The 18,091-nt window shown below is 39.4% G+C and overlaps 3 protein-coding genes across 5 annotated transcripts in view; 1 reads left to right on the top strand and 2 right to left on the bottom strand.

Moving 5' to 3' along the window:
• LOC127443033 (serine/threonine-protein kinase STK11-like) overlaps positions 1 to 12,649 on the bottom strand; it is a 39,740-nt gene extending 27,091 nt beyond the window's left edge. Inside the window, exons 1-2 of the mRNA XM_051701512.1 lie at positions 12,483 to 12,649; positions 7,196 to 8,002 (exon numbers count right to left, since the gene is read on the bottom strand). Of these exons, the coding sequence (XP_051557472.1) occupies positions 7,196 to 7,485 (290 nt within the window). The 5' untranslated portion in view covers positions 7,486 to 8,002; positions 12,483 to 12,649. The remainder of the gene's footprint in view (positions 1 to 7,195; positions 8,003 to 12,482) is intronic.
• LOC127443052 (yjeF N-terminal domain-containing 3-like) overlaps positions 1 to 18,091 on the top strand; it is a 479,510-nt gene that overhangs the window by 140,548 nt on the left and 320,871 nt on the right. The gene's annotated exons all lie outside the window — the stretch shown is intronic.
• The window catches only part of LOC127443049 (5'-AMP-activated protein kinase subunit beta-2-like), a 180,173-nt gene that overhangs the window by 153,166 nt on the left and 8,916 nt on the right, over positions 1 to 18,091 (bottom strand). Inside the window, exon 8 of one of the 2 annotated variants that reach the window (XR_007897591.1) lies at positions 17,717 to 18,020. Coding sequence is in view for 1 of the 2 variants with exons in the window: in XM_051701528.1 (XP_051557488.1) it covers positions 17,943 to 18,020 (78 nt within the window). In the remaining variant the exon portion in view is untranslated. Of the gene's footprint in view, positions 1 to 15,849; positions 18,021 to 18,091 lie in introns of those variants that run through there. The other variant, XM_051701528.1, reaches the window with a different exon arrangement.

Genomic DNA, 18,091 nt, shown 5'->3' with positions numbered 1-18,091 from the left:
GGTAGCTCAGCGGTTAAGGCTCTGGGTTACTGCCAAGATGCCACTGTTGGGCCCTTGAGCAAGGCCCTTGACCCTATCTGCTCCAGGAGCACTGTATCATGGCTGACCCTGCACTCTGACCCCAGCTTAGCTGGGATATGTGAAAAAAAAAATGTTTCACTGTATATGCAAATGTATAATGTGTGATAAAGAAAATTATAATTAATTATATTAATAATTGTGCAGATACTCACCAGTTTTTAGAACAGAGCCCATATCACACAGACTTTAAACAGCATTTAGTTACTTCCGGTTGTCTTTTTTTATAAAAGATGACTTTAGTTATAAACTCACGTGCTGAAGACTGTTCATTCTGAAGTTTAATTGATGTGTCTGTTCCGACAGAGACATAGAGCAGACAAGCAGAAGAATGAACACACGTGTCTCTGCATGGGAAGATTTGGACGCCGGTCCAAAAGCTCTTGTGTATTTAAAGCGTAACCCTGAGGCTTCACTGCGAATCAGTTTAATTAAACAACTCTATGTGATTAAACAGATTTCAGCAGAGATGATATTAGAGAACTCAGGAAGAAGAGAACGAACGGGACGGGTGTTAAAACGATCTCATCACTGACTTCAACAAGATGTAAAAGTCAAATATATGAGTGACAAACAGGGCTAAAGATTAAGAAAACTTTTCTCAAAGTGTGGATACGGTCAATATGACATGTTATGCATTTTCAACCTATTTTCCTTACGCAATCGGACCTATTTACTAGTGAAACTATTCAACAAGAACCACAATGTAGGGTGGGACTTGACTTTATGCATCACGAGTTGATTGGATGGTGTAAAGTGGGCGTGTCATATCAGAATGGAGTGAAACAACCGCCGGCACACACTTTGGGTAATGGTAACATTTGTTTTTTTAAAATGACCGCTATATACATTGCCTTTACATTATTACCTTTAAGGGTTAGTTCATTCAAAAATGATTGTTTACTCACCCTCATGCTGTTACAAACCCTGTATGACTTTCTTTCTTTTTCTGAACACAAAGGGAGAAATTGTGAATAAATGTTGTGCTCAGTGATGTCATACAATGGCAGTTTATGGTGACCACCTCTTCAAGCTTCAAAAGAACACAAAAGTATAATTCAGAAGTCTAATAAATTATTCATGAGACTCATGATTGTTATGAAAGCATACGATAAGATTTGATGAGAAACAAACTGAAATCTAATGTATTATTTAGTGAAAATGTTCATTGACCTTTGATCTCCTGTGTGCGTTCATGATAGGACACGAGAGCAACAGTTCACGCAACCCCCTCATGACATTGGGGCGTTCAAGCAAAAACTCGTTTATCTAAAAACAGGTCATCCACAGCGATAGTGACAACAGAACACAACACAACTGCACACAAAACAGAGAACAGAACTTACTAAACATGTCTGAAGAGTTTGTAGTCCAAGAATTGATGCATTTCTATGCCCAGCCTTATTTTTTCTATTGGAGTATTCGGAAATCAAACAGGAGAGGAGCTACAGGCAGCCACAGTCACACCGTGTCCTAACCTAGCGGCAAACAACATGCGATAAAAGGTACATTTTCTATGTTAATCAGAGTTTTTGTGCTAACCAGCCGTGACGAGCAACGGAACATTCTGTCAATCGCTCGTTTTCTATTTTCGGCTTCACATGGGTATCTGTCCGGTGTGAACTGGCACCGGTCCAAAAACTTTCTCATAACAGTATATTAATGTCAGCATCTCATGAGCCGGTTAAAAACTACTTGATTTTGGCCGAGTATGTTACACCTACCGAATGTTTTTGCGGAGGTCTCACTCTCTTCAGGTCTGTCACAAATACTCACTGGTTCAGAATTGAGAAGAGGTGACAGACATTCACGCCTACTCCATCTCTCTCTGTGATTGAGTACTACGGTTAAAAAAAAAAAAAAAAAAAAAGGCTGGGCATAGAAATGCATCAATTCTTGGACTACAAACTCTTCAGACATGTTTAGCAAGTTCTGTTCTCTGTTTTGTGCAGCTGTGTTGTGTTCTGTTGTCACTATTGCTGTTTTTAGATAAACAAAATGAGTTTTCGCTTGAACGCCCCAATGTCGCGAGGGGGCTGCGTGAACTGTTGCTCTCGTGTCCTGTCATGAACACACACAGGATATCAACGGTCAGTGAACATTTATATTATTCACTAAATAATACATTAGATTTCAGTTTGTTTCTCACCAAATCTTATCGTATGCTTTCATAACAATCATGAGTCTCATGAATAATTTATTAGACTTCTGAATTATACTTTTGTGTTCTTTTGAAGCTTGAAGAGGTGGTCACCATAAACTGTCATTGTATGACATCACTGAGCACAACATTTATTCACAATTTCTCCCTTTGTGTTCAGAAAAACAAAGAAAGTCATACAGGGTTAACAACACAGGGGTGAGTAAACAATGACTGAATTTACATTTTTGGGTGAGCTAATCCTGTAGCCGATGGTCTGCAGCCTCGGTGACAAAGGAAAAGGAAAGTCATTTCAGAGACAGAGCAAGTAATGGCATTTTGATGAAAGGTTATGAAGACTAGCCTGGGTCTTGATACAAATTTCCTGATTCAATTCTGATTCACAAGCTTTTTATTCAATCCGATTCCTGTTAATTTGAGGGGTATTTTAGTTATAATGTCCATTCTGCTAACATGTATACGGTGTATCTTAATCAGCCCCTATGTCGTGAATCAGTATATCGTGAACACGAATTCGGGCACTGGCAAGCGTGTTAATCAACTGAACATTGGGACACTGACTCAATCACCTGCGACAGCTCGTGCATTAAAACACAGCTGGTATTAATCAACAACATCGCTGTATAAATGACACTGACGTGCATTTTACAGTGTTATTATGAAAGATAAATGACAAAGAAATAAAAACAAAGGAGTGTATTTTTTAACCTTCTAACAACTTTAATATTTAAAAGATTTGTTTCCCTTTCCTGGTCATAATGAATGAAAGACATTATAAACAACATCTCTGTTAAAGTGAAAATAAGTGTTTGACTTCATAGTTTTACACTTGTGCTCATCTTCTAACGACTTGAAAGACTTGAAAGCAACGATGCTCCGTTTCTTTTACGGTGCATTCCGAGACTTTTTAGGGAGTGAATGTGTCAGTGCCTTGGAACGATTTTGCAACTGGGACAGCCCTTAATGTTTCATCATTTTGGTTACATTTTAGCTTTTTAAAAAGCAGTTATCTGAGTTACTGTTGACTTTATCAGTTCAAACCAGTCTGGCCATTCTCCGTTGACCTCTCTCATCAACAAGGTGTTTCCGTCCACAGAACTGCCGCTCACTGGATGTTTTTTGTTTTTGGCACCATTCTGAGTAAATTCTAGAGACTGTTGTGTGTGAAAATCCCAGAAATACTCAAACCAGCCAGTATGGCACCAACCATGTGATTATGTAATCAGCCAATCGTGTGGCAGCAGTGCATAAAATCATGCAGATACGGGTCAGGAGCTTCAGGTAATGTTCACATCAACCATCAGAATGGGGAAAAAAATTGATCTCAGTGATTTGGAGCACGGCATGATTGTTGGTGACAGACGGGCTGGTTTTATTTTTAATTTTATTCTCTGTTGCTTCGCTTTATTTCCAAATATTTCAGAGTTGTTGCTGTGTTTGTTTCCTTACCTTTCTATCGTGACCTGCAGTGGAATTGCACTTCAATAGTGGGGTTTCCCTTTACGTAAAACTCCGGGATTCCCTCAATGTACAAGCGCATATACGTGAACATGAGGGACCGTCAATATTTTACAGTGATGTTTATAAATGGGTATAGTTTACGGTGTATGTGCTTTTCCCACAGTACTCCCAAAAATGTTTTGCTGACTTGATGTTGGGCTCCATCCTACGATGTTTGTTATTCTGTCTGTTCTACGCACATGCACACTCTTCAAAAACCTGTTAGAATGGAGCTGATGTGTTTACATGGCCACATAAGCAGCTTTCTCCGGGAGAAACCTAGGTGTGTTAAACCGCTTTCTCTTAATCCCTTAAACGGCGTAAGGAAATCAGTGTTCTCATTTGCATGACGTTTCAGAACGCCACTTTCTGCAAAAACCCTGGAATAACCCGCTTTCTTAAAGTCACCATGAAACGGAAGTTATGACCGACTTTATTACTGTATTGTGACGCATTTCCAAGTGAAACGGCTTTTCGAACGAGAAATAAAATGTAGGGCGGGGACTTCGTTTACGTTAAGACAAGGCTGAAGCTGTTGCTAATACAGATGAATATGAAACAAGCGAGTAGAAGCTAATTTGTCCACGTTTTGAATCACAATATACCAAGTATAAATAATAAAGAACACTTACTCGAGCGGTATATCCAAGAAACCTCTGTATGCAGAAAAATATAAATAAACTCCAGAGAGTTTCCTTTCGTCCAGCTTCAGCGTCATGAAATCATTTTGATTTCACGGGGACTTTAAATGCATGTAAACGTAGTCGATGGGTTCATCCAAAAGCTAAAAATGTGTCTTTCAGAGGCTTTATATGGAGTTAGGATGAAAATAAGGTGCATTTCAAACTGTTCTGAGACCAGTGCAGACAGACAGCACACTGGAGGTTAAGTCATTCACTAAATAGGGAGCAAGGGAGCATCCTATAGCTCTCTATGCAGTTAAGTGCATTCACTCCTAAAATCTGATCAAAAGTTCAGTTTCAGGCTGCAGATGATGTTTGGATCACTCAACATGTTTGACAGACATGTGACAATGATAATCAGTACATAGATTCAGAATTTATAATGTATCATTTTATTTTAACATGGTTGACAGTGATTGGAAAAAAATCTGACTTTCTATAGCTTAGTGTTATTTAAAATTACACAACTTAGTCCCGCTGTCCACATATGAGGACATACATTTTCCCGTTTCTTACGTGCTACTAGTTACAAATCAAAAAGGTAAAATAGAAAATGCACACAGCAGTCACACTCGGGTTTCAGAAGCTTAATATTGCATGCATATATATATATACACACACACACACACACACACACACACACACACACACACACACACATACATACACACATACAGTTGCAATCGAAATTATTCAACCCCCCTGACCAGCAATACATTCTGGTGATGTGAATTAAAACACATCAACTAAAACCTCAGTATACAGCCAAAGTAAGTTTTTAATACACATTTGAGTGATTTTGAGAACAATGAGTTCAGTTTACCCACATTTTAAAATAATAAATAACTAATTCTCTCCACAAATGTCATGTTGAAAATATTCAACCCCCAAAGTCAATCATTTTGGAGCATCCTTTACCCTTAATAACAGCAAATAAATGATTCAGGTAAGTGTTCTCAGGCTTCAGACACCTCTCTATTAGAATTTTTACACATTTCTCATGAGCAAAAGCTTCCAGCTCATTGACATTCTTTGGTTTCTGTGCTGCCACTGCTTCCTTGAAATCCCAACAAAGGTTTGCAATGGGATTTTAATGATGGACTGAAAGGGCCATTTAAGGACATTCCACGACCTATCCCTGAACCAGATTTTGGACAGCTTGGATGTATCCTTGGTGTTATTGTCTTGCTGGAAAGTCCAGTGATCACCGAGCTTCAATTTACACACTGAAGGCATCACATTTTTCATGCCAAAATGGCCTGATACCTGAAAGAATCCATGATGTCAGTCACATAGTCAGGACAACCGTTTCCTGCAGTCGCAAAACACCCCCATAACAGGACTGACCCACCTCCATGCTTGACTGTGGGGATGGTGTCGTTCTTATCACCATGTCATCTTACTCCAGACGTACTGCTGACCCATGGGTGTAAAACTCATTTTCAGTGTCATACGTCTATAAAACCTTCTTCCAAGACTCCACAGGTCTTTCCTAATTACTTCTTGAATATTCAAGTCAATATTTCCCTTGAAGTTTTGCTTTCTTCCACACCCCAAGAAGGTTGCTGTTGTACCATATTTAAAAACTGTATGAATGGTGCTGCCAGCTTTGACTACAGTAAATTAAAGTGCCTTGGAAATGTACTTTTAGCCATTTCTTGTGTAATGAAATAATCTCCCTTTTAGCTTTTGAGACATCTTATTTTTAAGTGCATTTTTTGCATAGAAATAAATTTTTGCTTACTACGCTAAACTTAAATAAGTGCCATTGCAGATTGATGACTTAATTTTGTTTTAAAACAATTACTTGTGTAGCCTTACATATTTAAGAAACAGCTACATGCAACAGGGGTTGAATAATTATGACACGGCTGTATTTTTAAAAAATCCTGCTATTTAGAAATATTAGGTTATATATTCACACTATGACTTTGAATGTGTCACTCAACTGATATAGATGTAAAGTGTAAAAATTCTGGGCCATCAGAAAATCTTACCTTTGTAAATCCTTACTGTCTTGGGGGGGGTTGAATAATTTCGAATGTAACTGTGTGTGTGTGTGTGTGTGTATATATATGTATATATATATATAGCCACATGTTTATTGTTAACATTCATAATTTGTCCTATTTGCAAGGAATTACCTTGATATGCAGAAGTGCTAAAATGGTACTGTCTCTTTAAGAATAGCACCTCACAGAAGTGTTTTGGTTGAGCGCATATTAACAAGAGTGGAGTCGAATGGCTTCTTTACTGCATCTGTACTATTCGTTATTGGAATTAAATGTTTATTTTTTGTTGGTTTTGATCAAGAACTGACTGTAAAGAACAGAAGGGATTTTAAAAGAGACATTATTCAATGACAAATGGTTTGTGTGGATCTCGTCTTTGGACACACATTAAAACCACACTTTTACTCTCAACACACAGCGAAAAGATCTCGCTGCTGAACTTCTCCACAATACTACTCCATAACGGCTGAGTGAAATCTCAACATTTACCAGCCAGTGGAGAATCAGACATCTTAGTTGCATAGTGCAAATGCAAGTCGCATGTGCGAGTGATTTACTCGCATCAATCTAAGGATTTAGGAATCGATATCAGGGTCGTTCAAATGAAAATCACGATGCAACAGAAAAAAGATATTTCTTCCCACCCCTAGATGGCAAACATGATGGACTGATAATACACAATAAGACCAGGAAAGAGTATTAAGAATGTAAACAGAGGGAGTTTTGACTTCGACTTCAAATATCAAACAGCGATCTCTTACTTTTTCACATTGGCCTCTCCATTCGGAATCCTCCTCAGTTTCTTCTTCTTCAGGATCTTCACGGCTCTCCGACACAGAGTCTCTGAGTCCAGCATTTCCTTGACCTTCCCGTATGAGCCCTCCCCGAGTAAATCTCCCATCAGATACTTCCCGACGAGTTTGGCACGCTTGCGGCGAGGCTGGTAGATGACCTCGGTGGAGTCGATGCGGTGGATGAAGGTGTCCATCCCCATGATCTCATTTTCTGTCAGGTATTCCAGATGCTGTAGATCTCCACCAACACTCATCATCTCTCTCTCACTCGCTCGCTCGCTCGCTCCAGGCCTCAACTCCAGCACAATAGCTGACGGGGAGTCTGGAATATTTGTATTCTGATTGGGGAGGATCAGTCAGTAGAACAGCACCAGAACCGATTCACCACAGCAGTAGCATCGTTCAACGTTCTGCTCAGTTCAACAGAGGTGGACAGTTCCGCACAAACTCCCCACAGGAACAAAAATCGAAAAAGTACACCAGGTCTCAGGGGCAACAAGCGTTGAATAATTAGCTTTTATCACAAGGCTACATTAGCCAACACTGGGAATCACTGGATTCCTGGACATCTCTGCAGATTAGCAACTTTAATTGAATACTTCGGTCCAAATTGAGCGTCCAGCCTTAGCGATCGCCGCGCATCCTAGAAGTCCAACTACAGTGGTACGACCCGGAGAGGTCCAGGAACTTCTCTTTGGTATGCTGTGATCAAGAATTAGGATGTCCTATTTCTCTTTATGGTTATGGCAGATCCATGTCCAAGATTCAAAATACCTGCAGTAAAGAAGAGAGACAAGAGAAAGATGAACAAAAACTAAAGGTAGACCGATATATCGGTTAATCGGTGCCGATAGTTGCTTTTCTGAACTATCGATTATTGGCAAAAATCAGTGCGGATAGTTGCAGATAGTTTTTTTTTTTTATTCACCTGTGTTCCTCTGATAATTCAGTTTTTTAAATAGAAGTGAGGGATGCAAAGAACAATACATTGTGTCTCCAACGTCATACATTGTGCATGATAATATTAATATATAGGCTATACAAAGCTTAATTTGGTAAATATTAAATATAGAGCATTGTGACGAAGCCAAGTCTTCATCATTCAGGGTTCCCACTCTTAACCAATGAATTTCCCATGACTTTTCCATGACTTGAAAGCTAATTTCCATGCCCAAACATTAACCTTTCATTCTGAAAATGGCACTGAAATTACATATTTTGCAAATTTGTAAAAAAACAAAACCACAGCATTGTTTGATAAAAGTTCAACTGAAAAAAATGTCATTTTAAATGTAATCTATACGAACATATTGCGTGAATCCTAAAAAGGGCGGGGATTAGCGGCACATCTACTGGCCCGGTCGGGCATGTGGTTTGGCTTTTTACTTGCCCTGCCAAACTTTTCAACTGGCCCAACAGTGCAAAGTAACACCCCGATTAAATATTTTAGGACAGAACATAATAAATAAAATTATATTAACTATAAAACAAAAATTCCATGATTTTCCATGACTTTGAATATTTTATTAATTTCCATTACTTTTCCAGGCCTGGAAATCACGATTTTAAAATTCCTTGATATTTCCACGTTTTCCATGATCGTGGGAACCCTGTCTCATTATGCACAAAATCGTATTTTTCTTTTTTTTTTTTTTTTTTGCCTCAATCCGGGTGGCGGAGGACGAATCTCAGTTGCCTCCGCGTCTGAGGCCATCAACCCGCACATCTTAACACGTGGCTTGTTGAGCGCGTTGCCACGGAGACATAGCGCGTGTGGAGGCTTCACGCCATCCACCGCGACATCCACGCTCAACTCACCACACGCCCCACTGAGAACGAACCACATTATAGCGACCACGAGGAGGTTACCAAATGTGACTCTACCCTCCCTAGCAACCGGGCCAATTTGGTTGCTTAGGAGACCTGACTGGAGTCACTCAGCACACCCTGGATTCAAACTCACGACTCCAGGTGTGGTAGCCAGCGTCTTTAACCACTGAGCTACTCAGGCCCCAAAATCTTATTTTTCTATTATTCTGGCCTCTATGTCTGTGCCAACTAACAAAATGTTGTAACATTTTATTAATCTATTTTAAAAACTATCGGCTGATTAATAGGTTATCAGTGTTTTCCACCACCTTAGTTATCGGTATCGGCAAAATCCACTATCGGTCGAACTCTAATAAAAACCTCTGTGACCAACTTACTTATGAGGCCAATAATTGTGTTAAAGGCCTAAATGTCAGCAATTTTACAGCAAGCTAAAGGTCATCCATGTTTTACACATTACAGAATGTAACTGATCCCTGTCTGTTTTACAGTTCACTACCATTTATATTATTAAATGATATAAATTTAATATAAAAACCATCTGGAACTATAAAAATCTGCTTTTCCTTTTAAAATGTCTTGTTAAACACCGTTGTAACTAGAGTTTGACTGACAGTGGATTTTGCCATACCAATAACTAAACTGGTGGGGAAAGGCCAATAACCGATTTATCGGCCGATAGCTTTTAAAATTATTTATTGAACGTTAAAAATAGTCTTTTCTTATGCCTAGTGTACACTACATGACTCAAGCTCATCTCCTTAGATGTTTTGAGTCGGCGACTGGTCTGAGACGAGAAGTCTCAGATCTCACGATGAACGGTCTTGTTGTGTGCGCACTCCTGCGACAGGCCGAGATGAGTCCCAGACGCTACGACAGATTTCAAAACTCGACGAGCGAGACCAACAATGAGCCTCAGCCAATGAAATGCATGAATAAAGTAGGCTTTTCCCCAGATTTCTACTAGTCCTATCTCTGTAACCAGTGGAATCTCAAACTCATAATGTTTACAGCAGAATGCGACTATAGAGGACTTATTTCTGTGAAAATTTCAGGTTCCTATCTGGTGATCCACCAGAGATATTCAACTCGAAAGTGAGAGGAATTTAAAAAAAATTACACTTTCTCACCCCCATAAAAAATAAGAGAAGTCTCAAACATGAAATGTTCTGCATGCACACTATATTTACCTAGGTACCCCCTAAAAAAATTAAGACTGAGACTCGAACCCTTCCCATTATAAACTGACCCTAAACGTGGAACTTTGAGCAATCTTGAGCATTACATTAGGACTTAAGTTCTAAGTCTAAGGAACAAGAATGTGCTAAATGTGTGTGTATATATATATATATATATATATGCACACTGTAATGTGCTCTAAAGATCAGTTTTTGTTCCAAGGAGCTAGGACTGTCCTGAGCCGAGATACTGAGGTTTCCATAAACATCTGCATGACCAAAATTTGTCGTGTGCCATGACACAAAGATGGCTGTCGTGGTTAAATCCAAATAAAATAAAAATAAAAAACTGGTGGTTTTGCAATACCAATACATGAGGTAATAATTAGGAAAATTAAAATTAAAATTAAAAATGGTCAAGCAACCAACTTTATAATTATTGGACCACTTGAGATGGACTGACCCCTACACCCTCAAACTACTTATACATTTATATGTATCTGAACATTTTCAATAAGCTTACCATATATTGTTTATATACTTATAATCTACAACTTTATGTCAATAGTTTTATATTTTTGCATCGTTTTTAATTCTATGTCATTAGCAATGAATCATGAGATTGTACGTTTGTCTTCGTCTGCAACACCTCGACAGACCTGGGACTTATACAAGGATCCTATTTGTGGACTTCAGTTCAGCCTTCATGCCTGATCTACTCTCAACCAAACTGACCCAGCTCTCCATGCCCACCCCAATCTGTCGATGCATCACCAGCTTTCTGACAGATAGGCAGCAGCTAGTGATATTGGGGAAACTTACATCCGGGACCCTCACTATTAGCACTGGTGCTCCTCAAGGATGCGTTCTCTCTCCAGTGCTCTTCTCCCAGTACATGAATGACTGCACTGCAAAAGACCCCACTGTCAAGCTCCTGAAGTTTGTAGATGACACCACGGTCATGTGATGAGTCTGCATACAGACGGGAGGTTGAACAACTGTCCGTCTGGTGCAGTCACAACAACCTTGAGCTGAACATGCTCAAAACAGTGGAGATGATCCCAAATCCCGCCCGAACAGCACTGTGGCAGCAGTGGAGTCATTGAGGTTCCTGGGCACTACCATCTCTCAGGACCTGAAGTGGGAGACCCACATTGACTCCATTGTGAAAAACGCCCAGCAGAGGTTGTACTTCCATTCGCCAGTTGAGGAAGTTCAACCTGCCACAGGTGCTGCTGATACAGTTCAACTCAGCAGTCATTGAGTCTGTCCTCTGCACTTCAATAACTGTCTGGTTTGGTTCAGCCACCGAATCAGCCAGAAGGAAGCTACAACGGACAGTCAGGACGGCTGAGAGGATTATTGGCGCCCCCCTACCCACCCTCCAAGACCTGTATGTCTCCAGAGTGAGGAAACGTGCAGGTAGAATCACTCTGGACCCCACACACCCTGCCCACTTCCTCTTTGAACTGTTGCCCTCTGACCGGCGCTACAGAGCACTGAACGCCAGGACATCCAGACACAAGAACAGTTTTTACCCTCAGGCCATTTTCCCCATGAACAATTAAACCACCTTCAGGACTCCCATAGTGCAATAATATATAAATATGTCATGTACATATGTAAATTCACTCATATTTAATTCAATAACTGTACACACTCCTACCTTACACATACATTACCACTTACACATGTGCATATGCCATTCTGTGTTATATGTCCTATTATCTGCATGTCTGTTTATACTCTTACCTTGTTGTATATTCTGTGTGTCACTGTAATGTTCTGTGTGCACTTGTTTCTCCCATCACCAATAACAATTCCTTCTGATTACCATCTGCTGCCATCTCTGCACTATGTTAGGACCACAGTACTGTTTTGTAAGTGTACGTATGCCAAAACCCCAAGCAAACAACACAATCCTGACTCAAACACACACTCAATGGACAAAACTCTGTCATATGCTGTTAAATGACCTGAAATAAAGAGAACAAAGCATGAATGTGTTCATTAAGGGAGTAACTTGATCATTGATCTGATAATCTGAACATGCAACGCGGATAAATGATCAAACAGCGCAGGCAACACAAACATTATCAGTGTTTACGTGTTATTCGATCTCTATGAGTGCGTTATATGTCTTGAAAACGCTGATGTTTGTGTCGATGTTTGTTTGGCAGCCGTTAGCAGCGGCTAGCATACACACACATATCACTGTTAGAGAATAAACTCACAAACACACTGACCTGAGACCTGGACACATCAGCACGAGTCACTGACGGCTCAGAACACGTGCGATTACTCCTCTTTTTCTCTTCGTTCGTTTAATTTCTCTCATCTGTTCTTCACAGCAGCTGCTACTTCAAGGCTGCCGCCATCTTGTTTACCTCCCTCCCCTCACTCGACTCTATCGCGCACGCGCAGCAACAGCTCCGTGAACGCGCCCGCCGGCGGCAGCAACAGCAGCACTCGTCTCGTGCCGGGCGCGCGCATAGTCTTTTCACAGCGCGTTTGACGTTTTTATTTTATTCAGCATCAGGATTTTAGGTTCAAATGAACATATGGGGTTAATTTATATTTCAGGTCGTGTTATTTCTGTGCCTTTTAAAGGTGCAGTCAGTAACTTTTGTCATTGTGCAATCTTGGACTTACACTGACAGCGGCTTGGATACGGCATCATTTAAAATCAATAGTTTTCAGTCTCAGATGCCATTGTAGAAATTGTAGTATTCACAGTCAGCCATGATTACTTTAATCGATGAGTGAAAGTGTGCAATAACAGGACGGTTACTGAGATTAAGCGAGTAGTATTCGGCTGGTCATGTGATCCTAAAATGGCCGCCCCCATGAGGGGACCCTCCCCATGTAGAATAAAACTGTTTTTATAAGGTTACTGATATGACTGGAGTCTTCATTTTAAATGTGAGTGCTCATGATTTCCTACATATATTGCAAAATTACAATTCATGTCTTTAGGAGTTAAACTTTTTTAGCAAGAACACCTTCAAGTGTACTTTGATTTATTGTCCACTCTGTTATATCATGATACTGTGACCTTCATACACTCTGGAGGTGACATCAAACATTCAGCTAAATTATTGAGTAATTTGTAGTGTGCAACTCTTTTGTTTTATTTATGTTATCCTTGGTCAAGTATAACATGCCCACTCTGTTATGGAAAGATATAGGAAAAAATATTAATGTAATTAAAAAATGTCAACATATTTTTTATTTTTCTAATAGAAATAAAATCATCACTATATCAATCACAGATCATGTAGTGGCTAATTTATCCACTGGAATATCCACCTTGTTATTGTGCAACCAGACCCCACCCAAGTCATTTAACTTTACCAGTATGACTTATAAAATCTTTAAAGCTGAGGTGTGTAACTTTTTCATTGTTAACTTTCTTCTGTCACAATTTAATATGGAGAGACAACTATAAGTAAACCATTCATAGGTTAACTTTCTCGAAAACTAAACACTGCATCTCCGTGGCACTATAAAAAAATTCCTCTGTTTGTTTTGAGTGACCCAATTCCCAATGCGCTCTAAGTCCTCGTGGTGGCGTAGTGACTCGCCTCAATCCGGGTGGCGGAGGACGAATCTCAGTTGCCTCCGCGTCTGAGACCGTCAATCCGTGCATCTTATCACGTGGCTTGTTGAGTGCGTTAGACGAAGCGCGTGTCGAGGCTTCACGCTATTCTCCGCGGCATCCACGCACAACTCGCCATGCACCCCACCGAGAGCGAGAACCACATTATAGTGACCACGAGGAGGTTACCCCATGTGACTCTACCCTCCCTAGCAACCGGGCCAATTTGGTTGCTTAGGAGACCTGGCTGGAGTCACTCAGCATGCCCTGGATTCAAACTCGCGACTCCAGGTGTGATAGTCAGCGTCAGTACTCACTGAGATACCCAGACCCCCCAAAACGTGCAATTCAAACATATTTTTAAAAGCATTACTGCACATATGGCAGAATAGACAAAAGAACCCTTAATTATGTGTTACTTGAAGTGTAGCATGTAATCAGTGTCTGTAATGGCATACAGTTTGTCCGTAACATAGTTGACAAACTCACTAGGGATCATCTACCGATCCTCCACCAAATTTTACAGTGGGTGTGAGACACTGTGGGTTGTAGGCCTCTCCAGGTCTCCGTCTTACCATTAGAAGACCAGGTGGAGGATCGGTGATGATCTGGGGCTGGAATCGGGCAGATTCATCTTTGTGAAGGATGCCATGTACAAGGTTATCCTGGAAAAAAACTTGCTTCCTTCTGCTCTGACAATGCCAATTTCTTGGGTTTACTGTTTCACTGAAAATCAATGTATATGTGACTTATATTACAGGTGACATCATGTGTGGTGGGAAAACAACAGTGCAGTCATCATGAAGGTTTGTCTCACTCTAAGAAATCCCATCCTGTTTAATAAAATTGTTCACAGGTCTTAGATTAGTTTATTGTAACAATATTTTCCCCAGTCAGAACTGCTTAAGTGATGTCCTACAGCTAAACATTAAAATAAAGGACATTTACATGCGTGTCTGTCATATGTGAGTCCACTGTGGGGAACAGAGCTGACTCTGGGCTCTTTATGTACATGTCTGATGAGAGTTATATTTAACTCGTGTTAACCCTGAGGAATGCCCAACTGAAGCTCTGATTACACGCATGCACGCTTCGCTTATTACATGATTGCAAACACCAGCTCACAAAATACAGATAGATACAATTATTTCGGTGGGAAAACAAGTTTCAAGTTCTGAAATCATATTGCCTGACAAATAAATGCTAATAAATCAAATAACTATGAGTAAATAACACCACCTCGTGGTGAACCCGAGCATCATTTTCTCTTAATTTAGCGAATAAAACATGAAGATGGAGTGACAATTAAGATAAGTATACAATAACAATATAAAGTCATTGTTCACCGTGTCATTGTTAACGGTAGTTTACTTACAAAATTTCCCACAGTATTAAAAGTAACCAAGCAACTAATGTGATCAAGGAAATGTTTCGGAGAAAATACCAAAGCTAAGCCACTTTAAGGTGCTGTAAGTGATTTTAAAAATAAAATTGCATGTAGAAAACGTCCAAAAAAACGTCTGCGGTCCGATTCTTTATTTAGCCAATCAGAAGACTTTAAATCACTTCCTACCTGCCAATCATACAGGCGCATTCACAGGGCAGCCCATATATGGGTAAAAGGAAGCTGAGCGCGTCAGTTTGAGAGTTGTCCGTTTGTCGCGCGAGAACGCTATTTTTCTGCGGATGCTTTTGACAGCTACCTATACAACGTCAGTGTAACAGTTTCGGTGAAACGGCGATGCTCTCCTGCTCCATCTCTTATAATAACAGTCTACAAGCGGATCAGTGTGAGGGCGTGTCTTTGGGGAAAGGGGGCGTGTCTACTTTAACAGCTAAATCTCGCGGAAGTTCCAGAACGGTTAACATCGCTAATGGCGCCTTTATAAACTATTTGAGTCGAGTAGAATGGAAAAGAGTCTCATGTTCGTCATTTGAGTGTCGGATGTACAATTTTGAACTGTGAAAAAATATATTATGAAATAAAAAATAAAAGGTAAACATGGACAAAATCAGAAGGTGTCCCTTTTTATTATCAGAAGCAAAACAGCCATCATGTAAAATACACAGCTAATAAATTATTCTTCAGTACATTAAATAAAAACAGCACACAAACAAAGAGGGAAACGATTTAAATTCAAGGTGGATATTTTTCCCTAACATAATATTCTGTAACAGCACTCACCTAAAGCTGACTGTGCTACGGTCATATCACCGTAATATTCATATTTTTATCTTTCACACTAAACACAGTATTTGACTGATTATCTTTGGAGTGAATAAATGGCACACTATTAAACTCACAGCAAACGCATCAAAACAACATGAATTCTCAACAGTGTCAACATCAGAAAAACCAATGCAATTTCAGATAAGAATACAAATCACATTTCTGATTCATAAACTCTATTTAGACATTATTTGTTGACGTCACCATTTCTCACTATAAAGACAAACGTGTGTCTAGTATATTGCAATGGTTTGTAACACACAAAGATACATTCCAGCTTGACAAACTAAAGCATGCCGTTAGATTCATTCATTTTGTCACAGTGAAGCAGCTAAAAATGTTCGTCTGCACGACATCATAGTGAAAGTCAAACCACGTGCAGTAAAACTCACATCATGAGATCTACACGACATCATTATGCCATTAGAAACACATTTTCTGCTTTTAAACAGTTCAGAGGTCCAAATACCAAATTCACTTCTGATTACAGATGCACGTGTCCTTCATCTTATCAAGTGACATTAGACTCTGACACTTAATTATAAGAGAAGAAAACATTCAAAAGTTCCATCAGCATCGGCATTAAAACACCAAACATGAACTGTCGGTAAATAAGTGCAACTCACCTTGAAAGTGACAAAAATGCCCCTGAAATTCAAAATGTGGAGGCAAAAGCCTGTAATGAACTCCTCTGTTATTTATTTGCAACATCTGATATAGATGTATTCTACTGTGGGAGTAAGTATACATTTTAGCCCACAAAATAATATATGTTGATGCCGATTCAATTTTATGGGTAATAATGCAATAATTAATGAATTACTAACAAAGCATTTGAAATGTAAGGGTGAATCACATTAGAAACAATATGCCTTTCCTTTCTGATCCAACTCATGAATCCTCATTCGCACCCATTTATAAAGCGCTTTGAAATGACCTAATGGCGTCACTCATAATTATTGCACAATGTTGCACATAAAACGACAAACTCGGCCGATTAACCCTTGTGCGTCAATAAAAAAAAAAAAGTTACTCGGAGGTCCTTAGAGGACAAAAATGTCCGTGTCAAAAAACTGCCATAATAATATTTATATATTAATATTATTTTCCACTTTCAGTGAGTTAATTCTTGTAACCAACATCAGTCCTGATCATAACTACCAAATATTCATTCATTTTCAGGATTTTAACCCTTTAAATGCCAGTTTATTAACATAATACCACTGTTGCTTTTCACACACACACACACACACACACACACACACACACACATACATAACACTCTGACAACCATACCAACACACCCACACAATTTTATCTGCATCATTTATTCAGTTGGCCTGCAGTGCTCTATAATACAGCAAACAGAAAATAGGGGAAAAGCTTGTATTTGCTCCATAGGCTCAACATGCGAAAAATGGCGCCATCTGGTGGAAAATGTTAAAAATGTAAATTTTGAAGTATAATATCATAGAATTCATGATTTTATGCTTTAATGGCACTGGGATCAAATATTGCAGTTTTAATGGGTTTCAATGGGGACATTTTTGTCCTGAAGGTCCTGAGTGTAACTATTTTGTGTACACAGTGTATTATAGATGTATTATAAGAACTGAGGTTGAAATATCAAAATTCCCCCCAAAAATACACACCTTTGGCTAAATTTATGCCGTTGGCATTAACACAGACAAAATGATCGAAAAAACTAAAATGAAAAAGACAAAAATGTCCCGAAGGTCGCACAAGGGTTAAAGACAATCTCAAGTAATTTAGATGTCCACACATACACACACACTCACATTACTATCAGTCGGACAGATTCTCTATATCTGGTGTTTATAGTGCAATCTCAGCTCTACAGGATGAGCCACGAGCTCATTAAATGGGTTTATACAGCAGAGACGTCACGTATTTCTTCTTATAACGATGAGTTGCACTGAGAACCATCACACCATCCTAAAAGAGAGAAAACAGAGTTCAATCTGAGTACTGGACAATATAAGAGAGTCCGGGGCTAGTTGTCACAA

This window comes from Myxocyprinus asiaticus, chromosome 6 (assembly GCF_019703515.2).
Source record: "Myxocyprinus asiaticus isolate MX2 ecotype Aquarium Trade chromosome 6, UBuf_Myxa_2, whole genome shotgun sequence".
NCBI classification, from domain to species: Eukaryota; Metazoa; Chordata; class Actinopteri; order Cypriniformes; family Catostomidae; genus Myxocyprinus; species Myxocyprinus asiaticus.
This window is presented reverse-complemented; position numbering and strand designations above follow the sequence as displayed.